This window comes from Pagrus major, chromosome 8 (genome assembly GCF_040436345.1).
Source record: "Pagrus major chromosome 8, Pma_NU_1.0".
NCBI classification, from domain to species: Eukaryota; Metazoa; Chordata; class Actinopteri; order Spariformes; family Sparidae; genus Pagrus; species Pagrus major.
The window spans coordinates 3,464,297-3,481,280 of record NC_133222.1 but is presented as its reverse complement, the minus strand read 5'-3'; the positions used below and the strand labels follow the sequence as shown (position 1 = coordinate 3,481,280).

At 43.9% G+C, this 16,984-nt stretch overlaps 1 protein-coding gene across 1 annotated transcript in view; it reads left to right on the top strand.

Annotated features, from left to right (window-relative positions):
• Positions 1 to 16,984, top strand: part of LOC141001527 (neural-cadherin-like) — a 95,104-nt gene that overhangs the window by 58,125 nt on the left and 19,995 nt on the right. The window contains exons 13-23 of the mRNA XM_073472628.1: positions 768 to 1,017; positions 1,514 to 1,641; positions 2,022 to 2,208; positions 4,427 to 4,570; positions 6,009 to 6,292; positions 6,764 to 8,372; positions 9,148 to 9,241; positions 10,084 to 10,268; positions 11,271 to 11,500; positions 11,966 to 12,243; positions 14,293 to 14,507. Of these exons, the coding sequence (XP_073328729.1) occupies positions 768 to 1,017; positions 1,514 to 1,641; positions 2,022 to 2,208; positions 4,427 to 4,570; positions 6,009 to 6,292; positions 6,764 to 8,372; positions 9,148 to 9,241; positions 10,084 to 10,268; positions 11,271 to 11,500; positions 11,966 to 12,243; positions 14,293 to 14,507 (3,604 nt within the window). The remainder of the gene's footprint in view (positions 1 to 767; positions 1,018 to 1,513; positions 1,642 to 2,021; positions 2,209 to 4,426; positions 4,571 to 6,008; positions 6,293 to 6,763; positions 8,373 to 9,147; positions 9,242 to 10,083; positions 10,269 to 11,270; positions 11,501 to 11,965; positions 12,244 to 14,292; positions 14,508 to 16,984) is intronic.

Below are 16,984 nucleotides of genomic sequence, written 5' to 3'. Positions count from 1 at the left end.
CAGTTGTTCACAATAGGAAAGCGTCTGCAGCAAAAAAACCCAAATGTTTCAGATCGCTGTGCCTTTTTGTGCCTCTGAGTGCTTCTAGTTGAAAATGTTAACTTTTCAGAAAAGGTGCTGGGGACGTCACCACCGCACTTTTTCTTTCTCCTGGACGAGGCGATGATATTTACTGTATTTTTCTCTCTTATGAATCATGCACCCACATCGTCCTTGCTCTGTGGCTGATAGCTGGAGCCGGTACCATCACCATTATTAAGCTCATCGTCCATTCATAGGATAAGCAAGCATCCTCAGTTTGGTGCTCATTGGTAAAAAAACAAACAAAAAAAACATCAGATAGAAAACAAAGAGGCAGTGTCGATCATACAGCGGTGGTTGTTAAGATATTGTTATCATAGAGACAAGACCAGCGTGCGGTGTTTTTTCTTCATCCCAGCGCTCCACCAGGCCAGGCGCCCTTTCTGCCCCCCAAAAAAAGCTATGTGGACACGGGCCCCTAAGCCTCACAGGCGTGTGCAAGGTATTGCCAAACTCTTGGCAAGAAAGTGAATCAGAACATTTTCCCAAGTTGAAAACCTTCCCTCAAGCCCAGAATAAAAACCTTCTTTTGGTGTTTTAGCAGCTCAAAGCCGTTGAGCTTTTTGAGCTTTTTCTCAGCTCAGGGCTGTTTTCTGTTTTTTGCGTCAGTCCTCTGTAATTTTTTATCCTCAACCTGTCGGGCTTTCAGCGCTGGCAAAAATCATGATCTAACTTCTCATCTTCAGACAATCAAGGCGACATCTCAGCTGGGTGACCCGAGGGTGACCTACAACCTGGAGGACGGGATGGTCCCCGAAACCAACATGCCAGTTCGTTTCTACCTCTCCCCCAACCGCGAAGACGGCTCCGCGTCCATTCTGGTGTCCGAGCCGCTCGACTACGAGACCACGCCCCTTTTCTCTCTCCGGGTTCGAGCGCAAAATGTTGCTGCAGTGCCTCTCGCTGCTTTCACTACAGTTTATATCAACATAACAGGTGTGACTCTTACTCATCTCACTCGAACTGTCTTTGTTCTTTGATATGTATGATTTAAATATAGTATATAATCAATATACAATGTCATATAATGTCAGTTTAGTGAGCTGAAAAGGTAATAAAACATCTATAGTAACTTTTATACATGTATACATAATATCTGAGTCTTTGTCTATAACTTCCCTTTTGTTTTTGCTTTGTACTGTATGTGTAAAACAGCTGATTTATTTTTCCGAGGCCAAATGATCATTTGATTGGCTTTTAGCCGTTAGGTATAATGTTAGGTTCATTTGCTGGTGAAAAAAAGTCCAACATCCAGAAAGTTCAAGTCAGCAGCTGCAGTAAGCAGTGTTGCACTTGAAAATCAACCCCCTAAATCTTTTATGTGCACAGTTACTGCTGCTACAGCTTAGGATGCTGGAGAATTTATTACCTAATTACAATCTGGAAATTAACACATTATCAATTTGCTGCTAAATCTCTCTCCTCTCCCAAGATGTCAATGACAACGTGCCCTTTTTTACCTCCTCCATCTACGAGGCCTCGGTAACGGAGGGAGCCCAGATAGGCACTTCGGTTCTACAAGTGTCTGCGCATGACAAAGATCTCGGTCTGAATGGAGAGGTTTGTGGTTATCTTCTTTGACGTGCAGGAACAACAGATTAAAGATATTTATAACCATGTAGACTCCATGCTAGAAGGAGTATTCTGTAACATCACACCACAATCCCACTTGTGTGGAAGCTTTTGCGCTAGAGTTGTCAAAGTGTTTTCAAAGTGGTCTTGGGAACTGTGCCATCGCAGCTGTGTGACTGACTCTGACAGCATTGGAAGGAAGAAGCATTGATCTGTTTTTGTCTGTAATGAGAAGAAAGACTGTGGGAATATGATAGAGACCTCCTGACATTTTTCAGCTACAAAAGCCTTTAATTTCTGCTATTTCTGCAAAATTATTGCTCAAAAGAAATACTGCTTTATTTCCAAAATTCCCTCTGGCACTACAGATCACTTACTCTCTGCTGAGCGACAGCAGCGGCGACCATCATCTGTTCCGCATTGACCCAGAACATGGGATCATCTACACAGAAGCTGTGTTCGATCGTGAGGCCCGCAGCTCCTATTTGCTGGAAGTTCAGTCAGAAGACGGGCAGGAGTCAGCACGACCTGGCAAGAACAAGAAGCCCAACTCAGGTTAGAAATACATTTCGGCTGGATTTTTGCTTCATGTCACTGAGGGAATATTTTGACATCTTGGGGAAAGAGGCACATTTGTTTTCTTGAAAAGAGGCTCACACACTGGATTCTGCTCTGGTGTGGAGACGGTTTACTGACGGGAGGAGAGCTCAGAGATTACTTTTTAACTTTTGGTGTAAAAAGTTCGATTTATCTTCACTCCTGTTTATCAACCTGACTGCAGCAGCGATCCTGGAGCATGAATGTAACGTTACAGAGAGGGAAAAAAGAAGAGAACTGCATGAGTGCTGAGTTTAGTGAGAGGCTTAGCTTACGGCTAATGCACAGTAAAGTTATCTGGCTGTTTTGGGTGAATAAACACAAAATGATTGCGCATTCAAAATCGTGTGAGTAATGCAAGGCGTAAATTGTTGTTTTACAGTTTTATTCACGCTACAGTAAGTCTCATTGTCTGACTCTCTTCTTCACTCTCATCCTCAAAACTCATCGTTATCTTAAATAAACTTGTGGATTTTTCTGGGTTTTAACAATTTAATTTAATACAGAAATGTTGGCATATGATATCTTGAAGTCATGCCAGCTGTTTTCTTCTGTTTCCAGTCTGTATGCTGGCACATATTATAATTGTAAATGCGATGTAGCTAAGCTGAGCCTGCTGGTGGTAGCTTCACAGTTACCTGACACACCTGAGACGGGTGTCAATCATCTCATCTAACTTTCAGCAAGAAACTGAATAATCCGAAAAATGTCAGTCTCTTCCATACAGACAATTCTCAACCCACCTGAGGGTTATTACTTTATGTCACTAACTGTTACTTTAAATTCAGTGGATCCCAATCTTTTTTTGTGTTGTTGTTTCCCTAAGAAACTATATAAGTTGGCTGGGAGTTAACTTTGAAGTGACCTCTGGCCCCGGTGCAGAGTCCCATTCATGAAAATACAGCATTGTTAATTCCCCATGAGCCCACAGGGAAATACTGAAAACTCATCTACGAGGAGTTCTTCGTCTGTGCGCTGTGTTTTAAACAGACTGCACTGGCATGACATTACATTCATTTATACCTTGGGACTGACTTTGAAAAATGAATCTTAATTTGATTTATTCCACTGCCATGACTAGACAGCTTCACTCTGTTCCATGTGAAAATAGCTCAGAGATTTCTTGGCACTTTCTTTTTTTTTTTTTTTTGTTACAACCCTCTCCTCTTTTTTTTCTTCCTCCGTCTGATTTTTAATTTTCGTTGTTCAATATTTAACCGGTACGGCCCGTGTTTGTTTATCATGTTCTCTTTGTGACATTTTGGCAGTCTTAGAACCACAGTCTCTTTTTTTTTTCTCCGAGTGGCATAATATGACTTTTGTATTCAGGAGCTTTGCCAAATATTTGTGAAGAGGGTATTAGGGGGTAAAGGGTGATGTTTTCGGAGCAGTAAAGCCTTCTCTCCGGAGTTGCCAGATCTGCTTAGCATTTGGAATGAGCCTTAGCTGCGTCTCGTGTTACGAATCTCCCACATCCAGAAGGGCTCATCTCCTCTGCAAACATTACCTGTCTCTCTCTGTGTCACCGCTGGGACACACCAAGAAGGAGGGAAATGGGAAAAAAAAGCGAAAGCTGAGAAAAGAGAGCCTCCTTCCTTCTTTCCACCGTCATCTCACGCTGCAGCAGCTCCAAATTAACATGTCACCCATGTGTTTCTGTGAGCGGATAATTTACTCTTTCTAACTAAAGAAATAAACAGCGTAATGAGGAGGGCACAGATAAGACACAAACACTTGTCATCTTATAAATATTTAACCTCCCCAGTAGAGACGTTCTTTATCTGCGCTCAGCAAAAAAAAAAACGCTGCCTGTTGAAGAGGTTTAGCCCCATTACTGTTATTCTTTCTGGTGAAAACTGTTACCACTGTTAAAACAATACACTCTTGACAAAATGAATAATTTATGTAATTTACAGCACTTCTTAGTGAATAATGTTTTTTTTTCTGATTTCCATGTGAATGAGGCACATTGCGTCGGGGTTAAGTGCCTCTTCCCCACTAAAGAGTGACAATGAATTGTAGAATCAATAAACAGATGGAGGGAGAACACACACACACACACACACACACACACACACATACAGTGTCTGGAGAAGTGTTTGTGTGTGTGTGTGTGTGTGTGTGTGTGTGTGTATGCTGTGCCGTTTAATCTTCTGCCTTTCTGTCATTCCTGCAGACACAGCGTATGTGAGGGTTTTCATCAGCGACGTCAACGACAACAAACCGGTCTTTGCTCAGCGACTGTATGAAGTCGGCGTCGACGAGAATGCAGATGTGGGCCTGGCTGTTGTCACCGTTAGCGCTAATGATGAGGATGAAGGTATGCTTGATGAGGCAGCGGGCTGAGGAAGGTCCCACAGAGAGATTTTACCGATGCCACTCTCTTGAAAATAAAGGTCAAAGAAGCTAGCCATCCGGAAACCAATATAAAAAGTTTTTGCGAGGTGCTTTAAAACTTTACAGCAGTTACCAGATTTATTTATTTCTCATCAGACTGTCTTCCTTGAAATAACAGAAATATTCTGGCAGTCTATCAGTCAGCTTCTTAACAGTGAGTTGTTTGCCAAGTCGGCACCTTTTTTTCTTTGCGAGATGGCCTGCATTTGTAGCAAATATGCATAAAGTGACCCTGCGGGCAGTCTTTCCCAATCTGGCCTGAGCTCTGCTGAAATCATGCGGTGTGCTAGATTTAGCTGCAGTCATTTAAGTGCTTGGTAATGCACTGTAGCACATATGTTCCAAAAAGAGTGACACGCTCCCACACAGTAGGTGGGCGGGATTTAACCAATAAAGCAGTTGCTCATCCTCTGTACAGCGGTAGCCTAACATCCCTTTATCAGGCATGTTTAGGTCCGTTAATCAAGTATTTATGGCGAGCGGGGGTGCAGCTTAGGCTGTGCTGCGGCACTAATGATGAATAGCTGTGGAATAACACCAACCCCCAACATTAAAGTTGCAACACTGTTGCACTTGTGTCTGAGAGGCTACGCTCAATCCGTCTTGTTTAAAAACTCCACCCTGGGCTCGCCTGCTGTAAAGCCTGCCCCGATCCCTGTGGGAGGCAGGGAGCACTTTGTCAGCTGGGGTTGTGTTAATAGTACAGATTAGTGTATTTACATGGGATTGCAGCTACTTTAACCCAACAGGATGATTGAAAGCGAAGACTGTTCATTCCAGGAGATTATCTTATCTATTCCAGTGTTAAACCGTTGGACTGGATGGTCTCCATGGAGACACGGCAGATAAGTTCAGATATTGACTTCCTCTTTAATAAAAACTACCCCCAGCACCCCCTCTCTCGATGGGCCTCAGAATCATTCCCCAGGGGGCCCTATCAGAGCGCATTACTGTATGCCGCTTTTAACTCTCGTGCTCCCTTTTACTTTTTTCGGCACTCTTTTCTTAATTAGTATCTGATTAAAGCTGAGGAGACGATGTACAACGTTTCCATTTAATTAAGTAATCAAAACAAGAAAGGGATACATGAAAACCTACTAATGGTCAGACCTCGGAGGAAATGAGGTGTAATACCCCTGGGCTCCTGCCGTTCTGTTGTTGCTGGGATAATAGTGAAAGCAGGAAAAACAACAATTCTTCAGCATGCAGAGACTTGGAGGGATAATAAGTCTACTACCTTCTTAAAAATGTTGCTATACTTAACTTCAGATTGCCCAAACCTTATTATAAAACGCTTTTTTTATTGGCAGAATCAGTGACTTCACATTTCCTAATCGTGCATTTTATCTTTCCTGCCACAGGAGCCAATGCCAAGCTGCGCTACCAGATTACATCTGGCAACAAAGGTGGTGTTTTTGACATCGAGCCAGAGGTGGGGACAATCTTCATTGCACAGCCACTGGACTATGAGCAGCAGAAGAGATACAAGCTCCTGGTCCTGGCCTCAGACGGGAAGTGGGAAGACTACGCGGCCGTGGTGGTTACTGTGGTTAATAAGAACGACGAGGCGCCTGTGTTCTCCATGAATGAGTACTATGGATCTGTCACAGAGGAGCTCGATGGGTCACCAGTGTTTGTACTACAGGTGAGAGGCTGAGATGATTGTTGTTTTTCTTTCAGTAATTACTGTAATCTGTAGACCTGAGAATATCTGTAGAGCTCTCTCTCTCTCTTTTTTTTTTAAATCAACAGCAAGTGTAGCTGTATGCAGAGGCTAAGTATTGCTTACAACTAGCATAGTTTTAAAAAAAATAGTATAGTATAATAGTATAATTATCATTCCTCTACAGTCGTGATGGATCTTGTGTGGGGAAATTCAGCAGTAAGGCTGTCAGACACTCTGAGGCCAGATGCTCGAAACATGTCTGATCAGAGCTCATTGCTTTAATTTAGGTGGTCAGGAGTAAGTGTGCGCACTTAAACGGGCTGTCTAAAAAAATCCACAAGCAAAGAAGACCCTGGTGACGGCTGAAACAGATAAGAGGAAGCAGTCATTTGGGTTTTGACTGGATGAATGAATATCCATTTACTTAGGAAGTTGTCTTTATCTCTGCAGGTGACAGCTACAGACCCAGACAAGGATGCAGACCAGGGCGCCATACGGTACTCCATCCATGGCCAAGGGGCAGAGTCACACTTCATGATCAACGACATCACGGGGGAGATGTACGCCCAGCGCACCATGGACCGAGAGGAGCGAGCCGTCTGGCGTTTCGTTGTCATGGCAACCGACGAAGAGGGCGAGGGACTCACTGGCTTTACGGACGTTATCATCAACGTGTGGGACATTAACGACAACGCTCCCACCTTCACGTGTGCGCCTGACAACTGCCATGGTAGCGTGGAGGAGAACTCCCCTCCGGGAACGTTTGTCGCGGAAATGACGGCGTTAGACTTCGACGATGCAGCCGTGGGTCAGAACGCAATCCTCACCTACCGGATTACTGAGAATACACAAAACACAAACAACGCAGACCTTTTTACTATTGATTCCAGCACCGGCACCATTTCTGTGGCAGCAGAGGGTCTGGACCGGGAGCTCGCTGACAGCCACCATCTAGTCGTAGAGGCCCGGGACGGCGGGGGTATGACGGGTACAGCTACCGCAACTATAGTGGTCACTGACATCAACGACCATGTGCCAAAGTTTAAAGAGGACTGGTGTGGCGCTCGTGTGTCTGAGAGCACTAACGAAGATGCTCCCGTTCTGGAGCTGAGCGCCGAGGACCCTGACGCCAGCACGTACGGACAGCTGGCCTTCAGTGTGGTGGCAGGAGATCCAGAGCAACACTTCTACATGGTGAGCCACAGGCAGGAGCAGACGGGCATTCTGAGGCTGAAGAAGAAACTGGATTTTGAGAAGCCAGCAGAGCAGCGGTTTAACCTCACCATCAAGGTGGAGGACTCGGACTTCTCCAGCCTCATCCACTGTTTGGTTCAAGTGGAGGATGTGAATGACAATGCTCCCTTGTTTGACCCAAGCTCCCATCTTCTCCCCCCTTTACCTGAGGACGTAACCGTTGGAACCAGCATCATTCAGGTGTCAGCCGCTGACCCCGACTCGGGCCTGAATGGAGAAATTCTGTACAGCATTCTCCCTCAGTCCGACCCATATGGACACTTTGCAGTCAGCCGAGCCGGCGTGGTCACAGTTGCCAGGCGGCTGGATCGGGAGACGGTGGCAGGTTATGAGCTGGTTGTCATGGCGACAGACCGGGGTACCCCGGCGCTGACTGGCAGCGTTACGGTCCACTTGTCGCTGCTTGACGTGAATGACAACGGGCCGGAGCTGGAGACAGCCTACGCTCCTGTGTTGTGGGAAAACAGTCCGGCGCCTCAAGTGGTTTGGCTCAACAGGAGCTCAACTCTGCTTCAGGTTGTGGACAGAGACTCCCCAGAGCACGGGCCTCCTTTCTTCCTCTCTCTGCCCCCACATTACTCTATTGACTTCCACCTACAGGATCACGGGAACGGTTCTGCCACGCTCACCGCCCTGCGGAGGTTCGACAGGGAGAGACAGACGGAGATACGTTTGCCGGTGATTATGATCGACAGCGGCGATCCACCAATGACAGCCACAAACACGCTCACCATCACTGTTGGCGACCAGAATGATAACGCCCATCAGGCGGGAGAGAAAGATGTCTATGTGCATAGCCGCAAGGGTGAGTGTGCTCGCTTCCCCTCATTTCATTCTCTTTGCCCCCTGCTTTTCGCTACAGAGCTTTTGTCTGCAGGCAGAGCTTGAGTGAAGAGGGGAAACTGAGGCTATAGCTGACGGGAAAAGTTTCACTCTATACCTGCTCGGTGTAGTCTGGAATTCATAATTACACTCTTCCTTCTACATTCTCACAGTGTTTTGTTGTGGTAATATCGCTGTCAAATCCTTTCTCAAGCCCTCAGCACATTCCTCCCTTGCCAGCCCTTTGCCTAAACCTCTTCTGAACGTCACATTATGATAAGGATTGTGATTCTTCTTATTTTTGTAGTTTGTTTTTTTTTTTTTTTGCCCTCCGGGTAAGTTGGTTAGAAGCGTTGGTTTGTTAGTGTTTGATCGCACACTCAGCTAAATGGCAGTTTTGGTAATTGTGGAAAACAGGAGCGCTAGTGACTCATCTAGGCTGCCATTGTTTACCCAGCTGCAGTACTCTGGCACTGCAGGTCGATAATAACATAATCCATACTGAGATAGCCCTGCTTCCTTAAGCTCCACGCTCTCTGAAGTGGAGCACTGAGAGACTATTCATTCCAGCAGTGGGGCTCCACAGTTATGAGCATAATAAGTAGAACAGAACACAAGAATGCAAGATAAGGAGAAGAGGGGGACGAAAAGATAAGTGTTGGCATCAGCAGATTCTGTCCAGACAGAATCAATGCGTGTGTGTGTCTGTGTGTGTGTGTGTGTGTGTGACCATGTGTGTGTGTGTTTACCTTGAACAGGAAGGATGGCAAATGCAGCACTGGGGAAGGTGTATGCCCCAGATCCTGATGACTGGGACAACAAGACCTACACTCTGGAGACAAGTGCAGCCAAGTAAGAGCTCTGTGTTAAAATGCATCTAATTCTTTGTGAAAACATGCTGATTTCCAAATGTGCGGCACAAGTACAAGTGCTAAAAGCAATACAGTTACCAGCAGAACTGCCAAGAGTGTAGAATTTGGAAAATAAAAAGAGAAGATGTGGACTCAGCGTCGAGGATGTATTTCTCTAACAAGGTGCCTTTCCTCTCGATGATATCACACGAGCCCCGAAACATGCCGAACAGATACTTCAGCTGAGCTTTGATCCAATTCCCCCGGCCCTTTATATACGCTACGCTTTTCCGAAAGGGACTTTAATCGCAGCCGTCAATAGCGATCGCATATCTGGAAGAATGCAATCATATTTAATCTAACGAAGCAAATCGTAGTTCACCTGTGTGATTAGGCTGAGATGAACAGCCCATGCAAGCACAGTGTGACTCCATCAGGGACCTTGTGCAGCTACTCAGCATTCACACCCTCAAGATCAGATTAGAAATACCAATTGCATATTTGTTTTATTCACATAACAGATCCTGACAGTTACCATGACAACCATCAAGCTCTTTTGGAGCCAAAGAATTTGCTGGATTTTTTTTTTTTTTTTTTTCTTGGCGTTTTTTCTTTTTCTTTGTTTTTTTTTTTCCAAAGTCAATTTATATTCACTTCCTGCTGGAGTAAACCCAGGTACTGCTGACCGATTCTCTACTTGTCTGTCTGCCAGCTGTCAGGTATTTTTCCCATGAACAAGATCTCAGAAACAAAAGAAGGCTCCTTGCCATTTTTTTTCTCTCTTTCTCTCATCCTCCACTAAAGCTGTCCTCTCCTACTTAACAGCTCCTCTGTTTTTCTCAGGTACTTCAGTCTGAACCAGAGCTCAGGAGCGCTGACGGCCCGACAGAACATTCCCGCAGGCAGCTACTGGTTGAGGGTCGGGGTGTCTGATGGGGTGTGGCCCGACGTGATCTCAGGGGTCAGGGTTCATGTCAGGGAGCTGCTGGAAAAGGCCATCCTGTCATCCGCCTCGCTGCGTTTGACCGGTAAGGGTTTGCAGAAACACCGAGTCACCTGTTGGCTTAAACACTGTGTTAATCTCGAATCATTGGGCGCCTGCAGCTGTGCAGGTGGATGCTGCGATTCAACTCTGACTTTACCTGTTATGTCTCCGCATGACCCCCAACAACCATAAGTCAAGACAATATTGAGTTTAATAGTTTTTCAATTGGATTCCCCGTTTCAGTCTTCCCACATAATAGAAAGCTTGCTCTTTGTCGCTGCTGCTGTTGTTCAATTTCTTTGTGAAGCTGATGTTGAAAGAAACACATTCTGCCACAGGCATGAATTAAGTGGTACTTTTCATTGAATGATTATCAGGTTGTCAATCCAGTTAACGCTGAAATAATAGGCTGTCAGGAGAAATTTTTATACTTGTATTATTTAGCATTTCTAAGCATTTCAAAAAAGCAAACCATTCACAGTGCTGGTTGGTAATAGTTTTTTTTTCTACATCTTTTTCTTTAACACTGAAGTTTAAGTTAAAAGCTTTTTTTTCCTCCACTGTCAGTCTCTCTGAGCAAATTGGAGTTATAAAGGTCAATTTGGAAGTGTCAGGTAAAGTCCTTGACATTTAAAAAGCCATTCGGCGAGCAGAGTCGAACGCTTTTATGGATGCTTCTGACTCCGAGTCATTATCATATTTGGAGATTAAAGATGACTGCCCAGCATCCTCCAGATATTATTGGTAGGTGGCACCACAAACGTGATTGATTTTCAGGTCATTAAAATATTTTGTACAAGGCTGTTCGTCAAGACACCCTAACTTTATCTCAGTGAAGAGATAAACGATTTTTCCTCGACTGCATCATGACTCCTTCACTTTATGGATGATCTGGCGAGGGGAAAGGATCGATAGAGGGAGATGTTAGGCTACCTCTTGTGCTAATGGAATCAGGAACTCAGCAGACTTTGATCAACTCAGAAGTTGTCATTGACGAGTCGGTAGTTCTTATTGCCTGAGCCTCCGCTCTCTTTTTCTCCCCCAGGCATTACAGCGAGAGATTTTATCGACTCTCATGTCGAGGGGAAGAGTCGGCTGGAGACGTTCTGGGACTTCTTGTCCGAAACCCTGTCCGTCAGAACGGGAAGCATCAACATTTTCAGCGTGGCAGACAGAGAGGAGAACACGGTGGACATCCATTTCTATGTGCTAACTGATAATGGCTACCTACGCCCAGAGAAACTGCACGCTGTCCTCGCTGCACATAAAAAGAAGGTATATATACCATCCCGTTTGATAGATAAAGATCAATGCTCATATATCAAGTGATACACTTGGGAGCTTGAGGGGAAGAGATAACAGCTTTTTATCTGCCCTTTTATTTTCACACCAACTTTCTGTCTGTTTACTGCCTGGCCCTGTCATGTCTCTTTGTCTCTCCCATTCATTTCTTCTCTATGTTGCCTCTTTTTTTTAATGGCTTCTGCATCATTTTGATTCCTCTGTCATTCCTAACTATGTGTCTCGCTCTGTTTAAAAACAACCAGTTACAGAATATTAAAAGCATTTATGTAGATTAGGCCTCGCCTTTGTCTTTTATCCCTTCAAATCTATATCTCTGTTTACCCCTCACCACCAACATTGGAGATACAAGTACTTGTATCTTCACTGACGATTATTGTAATTCCCATATTTGTCTCCCTCATCTCCTCCCTTCTTCCCCTCTCCGACTTTCTGCAGCTGCAGTCGCTGCTGCGTCTGAATGTGAGCCAGGTGCAGATAGATGAGTGTGTGCACACAGACTGCAAGACATCGGGCGGCTGCTCCACACAGTTAAGCATCAGCGACTGGCCCACCCTGGTAGACTCAGGTGCTTTATCCCTGGTGTCAGTAAAGGTGACATCCTCGGCCGTGTGTGGCTGCGCTGCCAGGGAAATGACCCACCAACCCTGCTCCTCCTACCCCAGTAACCCCTGCCTTAATGGGGGAACCTGCATCGACACCCAGAATGGATACAGGTGAGCTGTAGCTGCAGTCCTATCAGGAGATGGACCGGAGCTGGAAGAAGCTTTTAAAAGATAGGAAATAGAAATAAGAGTTTGCTGATGTGCTGCAGTCTTCTCTCTCATCCTGTTAAGAGTGGAAGAGTGACATCTTGAGAAATGAGCCCAGAGTTACTAACAGTGCCCCTTGTGAGAAAAACCTCCTTCACCTGCAACTTGACCTAACTTGCTTGAGCTGCTCTGCTGTGTTGTCAGCTGAATATAGAGTAGCGGGCTTTAGACTATTTTCCATGGAAGCCGTGTACATTTATGTGCATATCTGAGTGTATCTTGCCAAGATTAGTAAATGAGGTCTCTAGATTTATAGCCTGATATTGAATTTTTAAAATCCTGGCACGCCGTGTTGCAGAACTTAACGGTAAATAGTGAGCGTAGGCTTTGTATCAAGGTCATTAGCCAATACTTTAAATATGAACCCTACATATTGACGAAGGTTTGTAGTCAATATAAAGGCCTTCAACGTCAAGTGTATAGGTCTATCACAGAAGGAACAGCACACATTTTATTTCATGCACACACTAATGCCCAGATTAAATAAATATAGGGCAAGGGGATTAGAACAACTCTGCCCCCCCTCTACGCTCACAACTTCTCAAAAATCTCATTAAAGGGCATGTACACGAACATGCAAGTTGATCAAAGACAGTCTACAGAGAGAGAATGTAAAGAAGTCGTTTTTTTATCTTTGATTTTATCTTTTTTGTATCGTCTCTGCTGCCCTTCATCTGAACACTGCTGAGGAAAGCTCTTGTTCTGTGAGGAGAATATCTCCCCGTATGTGCTATATGTGCCCTCATGTGTGATGTGAACAAACCATCATAAAGAATCCAATTTTTTTTTTTTCCTCTCTCAAAGGAGCTTAACAGGCAACCTCAGTCAGCAGCTGATCAGATATTGTCAGTCAGATGTGAGAAAAACATACCCTGCCCTTCTTGATTTGAATTGGCATCACTCTCATGAGTCACATGAAAAAAGAGAGCAGTGAAAGAGTGAGGTGTTGCCGCGCTTTGCCGTGTGCATATGTATGCATAAGGCTACACTCTGCCTGAGCCGTCCCTTTTTGCCTCGTATGGATCAGTATTCCTGACGTGCGTTGCCCCTCTGCAGAATAAACAGCGATGGGGAGAAACAGCCCCTAACAGCCTCGGTACACACAGCTTTCCTCAGACACTGCATGAAAATAGATGGCTTTGACATTATCAGCAAAGCCAGCTTGTCTCACATGCCTGCAGTGGTGGGGACAGGGTGAGATCAACTGGTCCCCTCCATCCTCGCCATTGCAGTGATGGAAAGGCCTGTTTTTCATCACCACATGTATCTCTTCCTTTATGGTGTTTTTGTACGATTAGTAATATTTACCGTTACGGTCTCATACACAAACACATTGTAGAGGGGGAACGGGGAAACATTTAATTTCAGCGAGAGCCCTGATCCCTAACACTCGAGCTCTAATCAAAGAAGATAAGTACAAGAAGGAGGCAGTCACATATCAACCAAAGTGTGTAATACCTTAAGAATGAGAAAGGGGCCGGTGTTGATAAGTGAGGAAAAAGTCCAGGAAATCAGTCGGAGGTACGGCGCATAGAAAAGTGAGCGAAATAGAATTAATTATCTCCTAACAAAGGAGATGTGATGTGCCGAGCCGTGACAGTCTCCAGAGGGTTGAGCTCGGGCAGCTGTGATAGATAAAGAATAGGCCGGAGTAATGTTGTGTTCGTAGCTAATTGATTTAAAGCAGAGTTGAATATTCAGGGCTACGTGTGCTAATGCAAACAATTGATTGATAAAGCGCTTTTTCTTAGCGTGTCTGTGAACAAAGCCTCTTGTCTGTGTGAATCAACAAGGCTGTCACGTCCGCCAGAGGAAAAGTCATCACACAGATCCAGAGATTCGGACGGCGTGAAGATGCCACCGAGCGCAAAAACATGAATGACAGTGATTGTTTCTTTCCCCGTGTTTTACCTTGATTTTCCTCACTTTTTTCCCTTCTTCACGGTGCTACAGGTGCCACTGCCCCCCACAGCTTGATGGGCCAGACTGTCAGCAGACAAGACTTAGTTTCCTTGGCAACGGCTATGCCTGGTTTCCCCCCATAAGGCCGTGCTTTGATAGCCATCTTTCACTGGAGTTTATGACGGAGGAAGACGACGGGCTGCTGCTGTACGCCGGCCCGTTGGCCACTCTGCAGTCTGGGGAGGCTGAGGACTACATGGCCATAGGTAAAAAAAAAAATGAGTCCCGATAATTAGTTGTGTGCCAAGAGGCCTGCGGGCCATAAGTGCACTAAAAACTTGGAACTTAATTTTGTGTGTTTAATTACTGGGTGGTAGCTAATCAGATATATGAGGTAAATTTTGTTTCGTTAGTGTACTGCTGAGGGATATGAGCGCTCACTCTACCGACTTACACAGTACGTTCTCTCGTGGTGCTACACAGGCAACCTAGTTTCACTGTTTGTTGTGTATGTAATGCTTTTGTCGTGTGCCATGAGGAATTCTGTTTTTGTTTACCCCCCCATGCTTCAGCGTCAGAGCAGCAGCGGCTCATCTTCTGAACAGACTCTGTGGCTGTTAGACATTCAGAAACTCCCTGAAGGAAAGATCAGCTGGGTTTATTCTCACTCTATCAAAGGCTTGAACTTGAATCTTCCAGATGAAGGACAGTAATAAACATGTTAAACTGAAAAGGTGACCGTGTACAGTTCTCACTTGCATAAGACTAATATTTCTGTGACCCTAAGTGCACCAAGTCCAAGAGCGAACTTAATGACTACAATGATTCATGGTCGTTTCTAGACAGTGATGTCTTTCCAAGTAGATGTAAATAGTAAAAGTCATTTATCATACAGAGTGTTGGAGAACACTGCTGCTTATTGCTGAAGTTATTGGTACAAGATAATAGGTAGAGGTATAGGTGAAATAGGTAAAGGGGAGGTTATAAATGATTATTATAAGATGTGATAGCAACCAGTCTAAATCATATATTCTTGTGCTGTGCTGTAGTTATCGAGGAGTAAATGTGGACGCTGTCTTACTCAGTCTCTTTTGCACACACACACAAACACACAGATATATAAAGTACATTTGTTTTGTTGTTGGAATAATTAGAAAAATGAGTTCTCGTCTGGGATGATTCACCTGAACGCCTCATTAAGTTGGAACAACAAACTCGGAAAGTTGGCATCAATTTTTGGTGCGTTCTCTGCTTACATGTAATTGGTAGATTAGTTGACCTAGATTAGTTAGAAAAAGTCATTTACCAGCATTAACCCTGATAACAAGTCGGTTAAAGCAATATTTAAGCGGTTTTTACGTAATTTACTGGCGTAGCAACAACTTCAAACAGCTGTCAACATGTTGTTTAAAACCTCGGAGCAATAAAATACAACACAGCTTCTTTGTTACAACTAAAAAGCTACTGAAATTGGATGAACGACGTCCCAACATGAGAAATGGGACAAATTTCATGGTTCTGTAAGTAGACAGTAATTACCAAGTAACATATTTGAAATGTTGTTGAAATCACCCCCCAATCACCACATTAATGACCTCAAAATGTATTGAAAGTACATATTCAGCAATATTCAGCTATTTTCCAATAAACAGTTGATAAATAATTGGTAACTTTTCCAGAAGTGTCTGTCTAACTTCCCCTCAGCAGGCCACTAAGCTGAAGTGAGTTGTTTACCAAACTAGTTGGAAATTAAAGTGGTGGGATCAGCAGATGTTGAGAGCCAGAAAACTAGTTGGAAATTATGCTGCAATAACTTTAATTTGGTGTCCTGCTGAGGGGAAGTAAGATAGAAACTAGTTGGATAAAGATAAAATGGTGGATCAGTTTCCTGGAAAAGTATTTAATTAATTACCAGCTTATTGGAAAATACCAGAATATCATTATTAAATAATGTAAAAATACATTTTGATGTATTAATTGTGGTAATTTGTGGATGATTTCAAAGAAATCTCAAATATGTTATTCGTTAATTACCACCTAACTACTGTACCATGAAATTGGCGGACCTGTAAGATGAAGTGTTACTCAGGGTTACACACATATACTGTCCAATTATAATTTTCTCTCACTATAATTTCTTTTTTTACACCGAGGCTAACTGGGTTGGTTCACCCAAACGATACAAACACATTTTTCTCATTTACCACTCGGTGATATCTAGTCATGCAGACAGTTTTATGTTTCTCTGCTGAGCTTTTTTGAGACGCTTGCCTCTCGTATTACGACGAAAGGTGAATTCAATTTCATTTGTGGGGCTCACATCATTTAAAAATGAGATTTGAAAAAAAAAAATCATTTCATTCCAGAAATAGTGGCGTCATTACTGAACGATTCAGATAGCTCAGCGTGAGCTGTAATTTGGGGTGAACTGACATGTTAATTGATTTTTTGTTTCTTGTTTCATAACAGTGTGGCTCTATTTTACGTCACCTTGTCTCTGGTGTCGTTCAAGTTCCTGGCTATAATCCAGCTATGATATAATGTCAATTCTCTTTTTTATTTGGTATGTATCTTAGTTTTGAAGTAAAATGTTTTCCCATGTCTCTTGGGTTATTTTCTGGTCTGTATAAAGCAGTAATTTGCAACTTGCCTGTTTTTTTTCCCTCCGTTTGTTTTCAGTGTAATTCTTCTCAGTTTTTCCTTGACCTTGCCAGAACATTTTTTCTGTGCAAGCAAGTTAAGT